The following is a 12,942-nucleotide window of genomic DNA, read 5'->3' as shown; positions in this document are numbered from 1 at the left end:
GATATATGCACACCCATGTTTATTGCAGCTCTGTTTACAATAGCAAAAAGTTGGAAGCAACCAAGGTGTCCATCAACGGATGAATGGGTAAATAAATTGTGGTATATTCACACAATGGAATACTACGCATCGATAAAGAACAGTGACGAATCTCTGAAACATTTCATAACATGGAGGAACCTGGAAGGCATTATGCTGAGCGAAATGAGTCAGAGGCAAAAGGACAAATATTGTATAAGACCACTATTATAAGATCTTGAGAAATAGTAAACCTGAGAAGAACACATACTTTTGTGGTTACGAGGGGGGGAGGGAGGGAGGGTGGGAGAGGGTTTTTTTATTGATTAATCAGTAGATAAGAACTGCTTTAGGTGAAGGGAAAGACAACACTCAATACATGGAAGGTCAGCTCAATTGGACTGGACCAAAAGCAAAGAAGTTTCCGGGATAAAATGAATGCTTCAAAGCTCAGCGGAGCAAGCGCGGGGGTCTGGGGAACATGGTTTGCGGGGACTTCTAAGTCAATTGGCAAAATAATTCTATTATGAAATCATTCTGCATCCCACTTTGAAATGTGGCGTCTGGGGTCTTAAATGCTAACAAGCAGCCATCTAAGATGCAGCAATTGGTCTCAACCCACCTGGAGCAAAGGAAAATGAAGAACACCAAGCCCACATGACAACTAAGAGCCCAAGAGACAGAAAGGGCCACATGAACCAGAGACCTACATCATCCTGAGACCAGAAGAACTAGTTGGTGCCCGGCCACAATCGATGACTGCCCTGACAGGGAGCTCAGCAGAGGACCCCTGAGGGAGCAGGAGAGCAGTGGGATGCAGACCCCAAATTCTCATAAGAAGACCAAACTTAATGGTCTGACTGAGACTGGAGGAATCCCGGCGGTCATGCTCTCCAGACCTTCTGTTGACACAGGACAGGAACCATCCCTGAAGACAACTCATCAGACATGAAAGGGACTGGTCAGCGGGTGGGAGAGAGACGCTGATGAAGAGTGAGCTAATTATATCAGGTGTACACTTGAGATTGTGTTGGCAACTCTTGTCTGGAGGGGGGATGGGAGGATAGAGAGAGAGGGAAGCCGGCAAAATTGTCAAGAAAGGAGAGACTGAAAGGGCTGACTCAAGACGGGGAGAGTAAGTGGGAGTAGGGAGTGAGATGTATGTAAACTTATATGTGACAGACTGATTGGATTTGTAAACGTTCACTTGAAGCTTAATAAAAGTTATTATAAAAAAAAAAAAAAAAGAACTGCTTTAGGTGAAGGGAAAGACAACACTCAATACATGGAAGGTCAGCTCAATTGGACTGGACCAAAAGCAAAGAAGTTTCTGGGATAAAATGAATGCTGCAAAGGTCAGCGGAGCAGGGGCGGGGGTCTGGGGAACATGGTTTGAGGGGACTTCTAAGTCAATTGGCAAAATAATTCTATTATGAAATCATTCTGCATCCCACTTTGAAATGTGGTGTCTGGGGTCTTAAATGCTAACAAGCGGCCATCTAAGATGCATCAATTGGTCTCAACCCACCTGGAGCAAAGGAAAATGAAGAACACCAAGGCCACACGACAACTAAGAGCCCAAGAGACAGAAAGGGCCACATGAACCAGAGACCTACATCACCCTGAGACCAGGAAAACTAGTTGGTGCCCGGCCACAATCGATGACTGCCCTGACAGGGAGCACAGCAGAGGACCCCTGAGGGAGCAGGAGATCAGTGGGATGCAGACCCCAAATTCTCATAAACAGACCAAACTTAATGGTCTGACTGAGACTAGAGGAATCCCGGCGGCCATGGTCCCCAGACCTTCTGTTGGCACAGGACAAGAACCATCCCCGAAGACAACTCATCAGACATGAAAGGGACTGGTCAGCGGGTGGGAGAGAGACACTGATGAAGAGTGAGCTAATTATATCAGGTGGACACTTGAGATTGTGTTGGCAACTCTTGTCTGGAGGGGGGATGGGAGGATAGAGAGAGAGGGAAGCCGGCAAAATTCTCAGGAAAGGAGAGACTGAAAGGGCTGACTCAAGAGGGGGAGAGCAAGTGGGAGTACGGAGTAAGATGTATGTAAACTTATATGTGACAGACTGATTGGATTTGTAAACGTTCACTTGAAGCTTAATAAAAGTTAATAAAAAAAAAAAAAAAGGAAAAAAAAAAAAAGAGTGAGTCCCTGATGGAGCAGGAGAAAAGTGGGGTGCAGAACTGAAATTCACATGAAAAGCCCAGACTTAACGATCTGACTCAGGCTAGAGGAACCCCAGGAGACATGGCCCCCAGACTCTCTGTTGACCCCGAACTAAACCATTCCTAGCTCTTGACACAAAGATAATACTGGACTATTAAACATAAGATAATGTTCGTGAAGAGTGTGCTTCTCAAGTAGATACATGAGACTAAATGGGCAGCGCCTGTTCAGAGGCAGGAGGAAAAGGCAGAAAAGGGATAAGAGCTGGGTGAATGGACACAGGAAACCCATGCTGTCACATTACAGGGATAGCAACTAGGGTCATACAACAATATGTGTGTAAATTTTTGTATGAGAAACTAACTTGAGCTATAAACTTTCATCTGAAGTACACACACACACACACAAAACAGTTACCATTGAGTTCTGACTCATAGCAACCCTATAGAACAGAGTAGAACTGCCCCATGGGGTTTCCAAGGAGCACCTGGTGGATTCGAACGGCCAACCTTTTGGTTAGCAGCTGTAGCTCTCAACCACTACACGACTATAGGGTCACTATGAGTTGGAATCAACCGGACTGCAACGAGTTTCCTTTTTTTTTTAACATTGAGTTGACTCCTAACATGGAGACTCCATGTGGGTCAGAGCAGAAGTGTGCTCCATAGGGTTTCCAATGGCTGGTTTTTCAAAAGTAGGCAGCCAGGCCTTTCTTTTGAGGCACCTGTGGGTGGACTCAAACCTCCAACCTTTTGGTTAACAGCTGAGTGCATTAGCCCTATGCACCTCCCAGGGACTAGAGTATAGCGTAGGAAGTCATATACTCAGTGCTGATCACGATTTCAGTACAAATTAAAACAGCACCCCTAGAGGCCACTCCTCATCCTGCCCCAGGTGATATCACCATCATAGATGCTCTTATCATCTGGTTGAAACCATGCCTGACACTATGGGAGTGGGTATGGGGCTGGCTCACTGGTCTACCTTCTGCTTTGTCAATCTATGAGTGGAGTCTTCTTTGCCTTACATATAGATGACAACATAAAACTATAGTCAGTAAAAGGTCTTGGAGGTGTTCTTCAAGGTGTTCAAGCCCAGCTTCAACAGGAAACCTCTGCCAGCTAACTCCACCCCCATCTCCCAGCCTCAGGCCTTGATAGAACAAAGATGAGAACACCACCAGAAGCATTCTTTCTAACAGTTATCCAATTTGCTTCTAGCCCAATGTTTCCCAACCAACACAGGAAGACATTCAAGTGTTTTAGGCTCTGCTGACGTCCTTATCTTCCCAGAACTGCAGTAAACAACCGAACTGCCTGCGTGTCCAGTGCTCATACCCCTTCACTTCTAGCAAATTACAGAGCCTCAGACAAAGGAGAGACACGAGGAATCAGACAGTCCAGTCTCCCCACCTCACCCTAGACCAGCAGCCGGCACACTTTTTCTGTAAAGGGACAAATAGTAAATATTTTTGACTTTGTGGAACGCACAGTCTGTCTCAACTATTCAATTCTGTCATTGCAGCGTGAAAGCAATCACGAGACCACATAAGTGAATGGATGTGGCTCTGCTCCAAAATACCCATAATGACAAAACAGGAAGCAGGCTGGGCTTGGCCAGTCAGCCATGGTTTCCCAACCCCAGTCCTGGACTCTCCTCCGTAACTTCACAGAATATCGTAGCTCCTGACACAAAGTCTCAGGAGTTTACCGTCTCCCAAAGGAACCTATTTCACCTTCACATAAAATCTAATGGCAACTGCTACTCACTTGGCCTGTGACTTTGGAAAAATCCAAAAGTTCTTTTCGATAAACATCCAGTGTAATTCTTTGTAGGCACGAGGGCTAGAAAATCAATGTGGCACAGCCCCCCGGTCCTAGGAGAGATTCTACCCAGTAAAAGAGACATGTATACTGTAGAGTACAAAAAGCGGCCACCTCGTATGGCTCACAGCCCTTGGGAGGCTGCCTGGATGAGCTGACACCTGAGCCAAATGCTCAAGACTAGTAATCCGGCCTGGCCGGGCACGTCACCGGAGGCAGACGGGCAAAGCCGCTTAGACAGCGTCAGGCGGTGTGCTGCAGCCATAGCAACTCTGGAATTACCAAGCATAAAGAATGAAGTCCACACATGGGCAGAGAATGCTACAGAGGAAGGTGTGGGCCAGATGGCGCAGGGTCTTTTACGTCCTGGAGGGAGAGAATGGGAAGCTTCTGAAGTGGTTTAAACACAAACGTGTTATGTTGCTGTCGGGTGCCGTCAAGTTGGCTCTGACTCACAGCAACCCTACCGGACAGAGTAGAACCGCCCCCGTAAGGTTTCCTATGCCCAAGTCTTTATGGGAACAGATTGCCAGGTCTTTCTCCCACAGAGCTCCTGGTTGGTTTCAAACTGCTGACCTTGCAGTTAGCAGCCAAACGCTTAACCATTGTGCCCCCAGGGCTCCTTGAAACCTAATACAGATCTACATCTACGGATCTACATCTACGGCTCACTCTGGTGGGACTGTAGATCACTGAAGGGAGACAAGACTGTAGAAAAGGATACCTACTGCAACAATCTAGGGAAGAAAAGATGCTGGGAACTAAAGATTGAGAAGAGTGAAGAGACTGGATGCTCAGACAGTCTGAGGAATATTTTCAGCACCCAGGAGACCACTGTGGCTAGAGTTTGGTGAGCAAGGGGGAGATGAGCAGGATGCAGGTGGACAAAGGCAAGGGGGAAGGCAGGTGCTACCTTGTAAGTCATGCTAAACAACGTGGCTTTTATCAAAGCACTATCGGAAATCACTGAAGGGCTTTAAACAGGAGAATAATATGACGTGATTTGTGCTTTTAAGATCACTCTGAGTGTTGGGTGGAAAACAGGCGGGAGAAAGGCAAAAGAGAAGTCGGGAAGGCCTGCTAGGAGGTTCTTACAACAGTCTGGGAGAGCAGTGTGCCTTGCACTTACAGGGCAGCAGTGGAGACAGAGAAAAAGGGATGGATTTGAGAGATTTTGGGGCCCTAGTGGTACAGTGGTTAAGCATTTAGCTGCTAACCAAAAGATCGGCAGTTTGTATCCACTAGCCTCTCCTTGGAAACCCTATGAGGCAGTTCTACCCTGTCCTATAGGGTCACTGTAAGTCAGAACCAACTCAATGGCAATGGGTTTGGTTTTTGGTTTGTTTTTTTTTTTTTGAGACATTTTAGGCCAGGAGTCAGCAAACTACGGCCCAGGGTCAAACCCAGCCAGCATTAGGCCAATCCAACCCTACCCATTCATTTACGCATTAACTATGGCTGTTTTTTTGATACAAAGGCAGAGTTGACGCTTGCAACAGAGATGACCACAAAGCCAAAAACATTTACTGGCTGGGCCTTTACAGAAAAAGTTTGCTGGCTTTTGTTTTAGACAAAGAACTGACCAGACTTAGTGAGGAGTTAGATGTTGGAAGGAGAGAAAGGAAGGAATCAAGCATGGCTCTTAAGTTTCCTGTTTAAGGAACTGAGACGGTGGTGGTGGTGTTTACTGAGATGAGAAAGGCTTGTGGGGAACAGGAAAGAGGAACAGACTGGAAGAGTGGACATGAAGAGCTCCACTGCGGATCTGGGAAGCTTGAGATGCCTTAGACATCCAAACAGAGATGTTAAAGAAGTAATCACATGCATGAAAACAGAATTCACAGTAGACTGGAATTAGGGCTGGAAATATAAGCTTAGAAATAACCGGCCAATAGTGTCTAAAGCCAAGAAACTGGATGAGATCATCCAGGAAGAAAGTGTCAACAAAGAAAAGAAGCCAGCACCAAGCCACGAATCACTCCAACATTTAGAGGTTGGGTAAAGGTAAGGCCCTCGAGTAGACAAAGAGGAAACCACGAGAATGATGTCACAGGAGTCAAGAGAAGACAGTGATTCAAAGAACTAGGAGCTATGTCAAATGTTATTGAGAGGCCACATACAACGAGGACAGAGAAATACCCACAGGGCTTCACGACACGAAGCTGCTTGGACCTAGAAAAGGGAAACCTCTATAGACTGGGTAACAGTTAACTAGGACTTCTGTTTCCATCTCAGTGGTGGATTACATACCTTGAAGAACCCACCTGCAAAAAACTGCTAAAACTGAGTTATGCAATATTTAAAGAACAAGGTTTTAAACGCATCACTGAGTTAGCAAAAAGAGATTCAAAGAGGCCAAATATGAACAGAAAAGGGGAATCCTGGGAGGTAAGTGAGAAACGAAGCTGAGAGTACCTGCTGAGTCCTGGTGGTGCTACTATGACAGCTGCAGAGGACACGGAGCACCAGGTAAAGTCTCAAAGATGCTCCAAGGAGGAGAGGCTAACAGTTAGCCCCGAGTCAAAAGCTGGGAGCCCACAAGGCTACATCCTCAGTGTAAGGAGGGGAAAGCAAGGAAGATGGGCAGAGAACAGAGCGAAGGGTAGATGGCTGGAGGGATTTTATCCAGAGGGTCTAAGGTTTCCGGCAGGAGGGTAAAGGTTAAGTCAGAATTAAGAACCCAATTAAACTGGAGCCCCCTGAAGCAACACCACAACTGAAAGACATGGGATCAATGCCTTTGGTTTTCTGGAAGACAACTATTCCATCGGGAATTCTCAATCAGCCAAAGCACCCAACAATTGTGAAGGCAGGATAAAGACACAAGCAGATATGAAAAGACTGAAAGCATACCTCCAAAGTACCCTTCCTCAGAGAACTACGGGAGTACATGCTCCAAAAAACAAGAATCAACCAAGGAAGGGGAAGATACGGGGCCAGGAACCAGGGAATCTGAACCAGGAGACCAGTGAGAAAAACACAGAGCAACAGCATAGGAAGACCCCGGGCTTCAGCGGCACCCAGGCTTGCGTCTGGGCAGAGCAGGACTCAGAGGCAGGTCTCCAAAAATCAGTGAAAACAACAGGACACTAATAAGAAAACATCAGCTCTGTTCAAGTGCTAGAAAGAGTCAGTGATAGGTACAGAAAAATCTAAGCAGAAGTGGCAGTTATCGTTTCGAGAGAAACAGATGAGTAAGAATGAAAATGTAGACATGTCGTACACAGGACAGCTGAGAATACACAGATCATAAGAATGAAACAATGAAGAATGACTTGGTAACGATCTAAAGTGTGATGTAACTACACAGAAGAGGAAGGGAAGTGATTATCTGTGTGTATGTCTGTGTGTGATTTTGGAAAAAAAAAAAAATCAAGCAGTTGATGTTGTTGTTGTTAGCTGACATTGAGTTGCTCCTCACCCATGATGGCCCCATGCACAACAGAACTAAACACTGCATGCTGTGATCCACAGGGTTTTCACTGGCTATTTTTGGAAGTAGATTGCCAGGCCTTGCTTCTTTGTCTGTTTCCCATCACCATCAATTCGATTCCTACTTATAGCAACCCTACAGGACAGAGGAGAACTGCCCCATAGGGTTTCCAAGGCTGTAATCTTTACAGAAGTAGACTGCCACATCTTTCTCCCACACAGCAGCTGGTGGATTCAAACTGCTGAACCTTCAGATAGCAGCCGAGCACTGAACCACTGTGCTACCAGGGCTCCCTCTGTTCACATAAGAACCTATTACCTGGTTACTTAAAAATATAGACTGGGGACCATGCTCTCGGGACACCTAGCTCAACTGGCATAACATAGTTTATAAAGAAAATGGTCTACATCCTACTTTGGTGAGTAGCGTCTGGGGTCTTAGAAGCAGCCATCCTAAGACACCCGACTGGTCCCACCCCGTCTGGAGCAAGGCAGAATGAAGAAAACCAAAGACACAAGGGAAAGGTTAATCCAAAAGACTAATGGACCACAACTACCACAGCCTCCACCAGACTGAGTCCAGCACCACTAGATGCTACCCGGCTACCACCACCAACCGCTCTGGCAGGGATCACAATAGAAAGTCCCTGAGAGTGGGGGAGAAAAATATAGAACAAAATTCTACCTCACAAAAAAAGACCAGACTTACTGGTCTGACAGAGAGTAGAGAAACCCTGAGAGTATGCCCCCCAGACACCCTTTTAACTCAGTACTGAAGTCACTCCTGAGGTTCACCCTTCAGCCAAAGATTAGACAGGCCCATAAAACAAACAATAATACACGTAGCTCAACCATATATATGACACTGAAAGGGCACACAGCCCAGAGGCAAGGACGAGAAAGCCAAAGAGGACAGGAAAGCTGGTAACGGGAAACCCAAGATTAAGAAGGGGAGAGTGTTGACATGTCATGGAGCTGGCAACTAACGTCACAAAACAATGTGTGTATTGTTTAACGACAAACTGACGTGCTCTGTAAACCTCCACCTAAAGTAAATATGTGTGTGTGTACATAAAGGTAAGCACTTGAAGAAAAAAGCAAAAAGAACTGAAAATGGTCGCCTTAGGAGAATGAGAATCAGAAGGAATGAAGCAGGAAACTTTTTCTAATTATAAGCCTAGTGGTACTATTTGAGGTTTTAAATGTAGGAGTGCTATTTTGATTAAAAAAAAAAAATTAAGATCAAAAATGTTAAGAGACGGTTGGAGGGAAGATAGCAAATGTAAACGGACAGAAAGGCCAGCAGGAAAGAGAGATGAAGAATGGGAGAGCAGCTGGAAGGCAGAGAATAAAGGAAAAACCTGCTTTTTATTTGCTTTTTGGTTTGTGGGGTTGTGTGAACACAGGTGATTCCAGAACCTACTTATATCTTCCCGGGAACAATCTTGTAGAGGGGGAGCAATTCATGACGCAGGAGAGAGATGCAGTAAATGAAGGAACAAAGCTCCTGACACCAGAGCGCACCGGAACGTGACAGGAATCTCCTCTGACAGGAACCAGGTCCTTACTCTTCTGTGGTGGGAAAGAAGGTGAAGATTCATAGATGAGGTGGGGAGTTGCTTAGAAGATAGGTCCCCTCTGATGGCTTCAGAGGAGAGCTGAGGAAAGTGGTGGGTAGAAAGAGGGTACGAATAGTCATCTTGGCTGTTCTGATAGGAACCACAACAGAGCATTCCAGACAGAGCTGGAGGAAAATGTAGTACAAAATTCTAACTCACAAAAAAAGATATGACTTATTGTCTGACAGAGGCTGGAGACACCCCAAGAGTGGCCCCCAGACACCTTTTAGCTCAGTAAGAAGTCATTCCTGAGGTTCACCCTTCAGTCAAAGATTAGACAGGCCCGTAAGACAAAACAAGACTAAAGGGGCACACCAGCCCAGGGGCAAGGACTAGAAGGCAGGAGGGGACAGAAGAGCCAGTAATAGGGATCCCAAGGTCAGAAAGGGAGAGTGCTGACATGTCGTGGGGTTGTTAACCAATGTCATAAAACAATATGTGTACTAACTGTTTAATGAGAAACTAGTTTGTTCTGTAAATCTTCATCTAAAGTAAAATTTAAAAAAAGTTATCTTGGACAGTGAGAGGGAATGTCATGGGCTTGTTGGGCGCTTCGATGGCCACTTGAGGCCCATGGCCATAAATCTGTGGTCAAACAGTAAGCAGCAGGCCCATGGAAGGCAGAAGGCATTTTAAAACTCCAGTGGGTGGTACAAATGGCTTGAGCTCGACTATTAACCTAAAGTTGGCAGTTCGAACTCACCCAGCAGTGGCACAGAAGAAAGGCCTGGAGATCTACCACGAAAACTCAATGGAGCAGTTCTCTTCTATAACATATGCAGTTGTCATGAGTCAGAATCGACTTTGATGGCAATGGGTTTTTTGGTTTTTGTGGTTTGGCCACTCAGGTTAAACAGGCTGCGAGAGGTAAAGCAATTGAGTGTAAAAAGCTACGCTGGATATGAAGTGAAGTGAAGGAAGGAGCTTTCGCCATCCAATGAAAACATTATGGGACTGAGCGGGCTCAAACAGCTGCTGAGGTGAGGCAACAGAGTGAGGCCTGAGAACAGGGAACTTGAAATGTCAGACTTAAGCATGGAAGTTGGCAGCCCTGGGCAGTGAAGAAAAAGGTGCCGGAGGTGCCAGGCCAGGAAGTTGGCAGGTTTGGGTGCTGATAATCCATCTGTAAGGATGACTTGGCCACAAACGAGAATGACTGGGACAAGGGAGAAAGAAACACAGTGAGTCAGAAGCCAAAGTTGTTTCTAAATGACACAAGTGACCAGGTGGACACTCAGAAATGACAGAGCTGATGATGTGAGGTTCAAAGGAACCAGGGTCTCTGGAGGAAAAACGTTTAGAACCTGGGGGGGTCAGAGAGCTGCATCTGGGATGGCTCTCGGCCTCAGAGTTTGAGTGACTGACAGAGCAATTAAACAAGAGAAACCAAGAGAAATACGTGTTTTGGGGTTAATAAGCTCAATGTTGGATATGCTTAACCCCTCTGGGAAACCTGTTTCTAACTAGCAAAATGTGGTAGAAATCTACCTGACAACAAGACGATGGACGAGGAGCTATGGGGAAGCTTCCCATACAATGTGGGTTAACTCCGAAGGCTACACTCGCCCTCAAACGCCACTACCCAAGGACCGTCTCCTTCCTTCTACCCAGAAGCCAATGAAATTGTTTCTCCGGTGGAGGTCAGGTTCAGCATCTCCAGTGGGAGAAAAGCAGAAGGCCCCAAGGGCCACACAGCTCAGCACCTCTGTGGGGCGATTCCTCTCACCTCAGCGTCTCTGTGGGGCGACTCCTCCGCAGAGCGAGACCCCTGCTCCCGGCCCTCGGAGCCATGCTGACCGGATTCGCATTTCCCCTTCTTGCAGTTGCTGCCACTGGGTTTTTTCTCTCCTCGACGAAGCTCCTGCAGCCGGGAGATGAGCTTGGTCTTCCAAGCGCTGAAGTCGGCTTCAATGCTGCCGTGTTTGCTCTTAACCACGTCACAGTCTCCCTCCCCGCGAGTCAGCACACGACGGGCACCAAGCAGCCAAAGCCACTTATCCACATTTTTGCCAACCTGCAAGAAAAGGACAGATGAGCTGAAAACACAACCCGCTGAGTCAGAGGTTTCCAGACTCTGCTCTGCAAAAGCCCAGGGTTCCTCTGGGGCCTCGTGTCAAGGGCTGCTGCAGAGGGAGAGGGAACGGCTGGGCACAAAAGGCTTCAAGCCTTCCAGGCCCCACTCACGTTCTGATTTTCTGAATAAGGTTTTTACTAAACAAAGGGTCAATGCCTTAAAAAAGAGCTTGCAAACGACTGCTCTAGGTCATGGTCAGAATAAAATAACTCATTAACAAAATTAATTAGCTCCAAAAATGTAACAAAGCCAAAGCACATTTAACAACAAAGTACAAGTGGAAATAATTTGGCAAGACCCATGACTTCACAAATGCAAAAATTTATTTCACTGCCCTATAAACAATTAAGCTGAGGCACAGGGGTTATCAAGAAGCACAGCTAAGTGTTCAAAGACTTAACAGGTTTCCTGAGTGGCAAGGCACTACACAAAACATATACATATCTAAACGTTACCACTATTGGCCTGATCCCCTTGAAAATACGGGGATGGGAGTCCACATAGTGATAAAACAACTGAATGTAACAGTTTTAAGGGAAGACTCTCACTTTCACCAGGACTAACATTTCAAAAGACAGGTAAGCCAAACTGTAACCTTATCTAGGGAAACCCAAAACCAAACCCACTGCCACTGAATCAGTTCCAGCTCATAGTGACCTTACAGGACAGAGTAGAACTGCCCCATAGGTTTCCAAGGCTGTAGTCTTTACAGAAGCAGACTGCCACATCCTTCTCCCACGGAACAGCTGGTGGGTTTCAACTGCCAACCCTTCGGTTACCAGCCAAGTGCTTAACCACTGCACCACCAGGGCTCCTTGTGTCTAGGGAGAGGGCAGTGCTGGTTCAGTGGTAAATTCTCGCCTTCCGCGAAGGAGAACCTGTGTTCAGTTCCTGGCCGAGTCACCTCATGTGCGGCCACCACCTGTCCCTCAACGGAGACGGAGCAGCTTCCAGCAGAGCTTCCCCACTAGGACAGACTAGGAGAAAAGGGCTGGCAATCTCCTTCCAAAAAAGCAGCCATTGAAAACCCTCTGGATCAAAATAGTCCTATCCTTTTGTGTATGGGTCGTTGTGAGTCGTTGTGTGCCAACTCGACGGCAGCTAACAACAACACCTATATGCCAAGCTTGGATATACAGGTGTACCAATTCCCAGCTATGAAAAATAACACAGAAATTTATTATTAAGTACCGCAGTTTGTGAATTATTTCATATACACGTGTTTGTGTGATTTTCTTTAATTAAAGGACAATCTATTCCTTATCCAAAACACACTTACCTTGTTAAAGTGGCTCGTGTAGGCCGAATTTCCCAGGCCAAACACCGCGTATCTCATACCCTTCAGGTAAGTTCTGCCAAATCGAAAATCATTGGCTGCTTCCTCCAGCCATTTGCAGAACCACCCGGCACTCTCAGTTGGCTGACCGTCAGTGTACGTAGCAACCAGGAAGGCACAGACATTTCTATTAGTAACCTGACCAAGAAAGTAATTATTTCAGAAGAATATTTGAAATGTATTTTTAAATTTCTTCAATCACCATCTACTCCATTCCACTTTTCAGACAATAAACTCCTATCATCTTTGATTGGAAACTAATGCACAAATCAGTCAGGAAAAAAAATACAGAAAGGTCTCCAAAAACTTACCTGAAAAAATCAAAGCAACAAAACCACCGAATGTAAAATAAGTCAACACCTGCCCCCCATCATCTACGTGGGGAAACAAATGCATCCCAAGTCCTGCCTGCTGGTGTCATTAGTTGTCACCGAGTCAATCCCAACTCTG

The 12,942-nt window shown here is 46.1% G+C and overlaps 1 protein-coding gene across 1 annotated transcript in view; it reads right to left on the bottom strand.

Moving 5' to 3' along the window:
• Positions 1 to 12,942, bottom strand: part of LOC126086485 (S-adenosyl-L-methionine-dependent tRNA 4-demethylwyosine synthase TYW1) — a 191,661-nt gene that overhangs the window by 172,684 nt on the left and 6,035 nt on the right. Inside the window, exons 5-6 of the mRNA XM_049902724.1 lie at positions 12,436 to 12,630; positions 10,809 to 11,096 (exon numbers count right to left, since the gene is read on the bottom strand). Coding sequence (XP_049758681.1) covers positions 10,809 to 11,096; positions 12,436 to 12,630 — 483 coding nt within the window. The remainder of the gene's footprint in view (positions 1 to 10,808; positions 11,097 to 12,435; positions 12,631 to 12,942) is intronic.

Source organism: Elephas maximus, chromosome 12 (assembly GCF_024166365.1).
Source record: "Elephas maximus indicus isolate mEleMax1 chromosome 12, mEleMax1 primary haplotype, whole genome shotgun sequence".
Lineage (NCBI taxonomy): Eukaryota > Metazoa > Chordata > Mammalia > Proboscidea > Elephantidae > Elephas > Elephas maximus.
The sequence above is the reverse complement of the archived record's forward strand: the minus strand, read 5'-3'. Positions and strand labels throughout refer to the sequence as shown.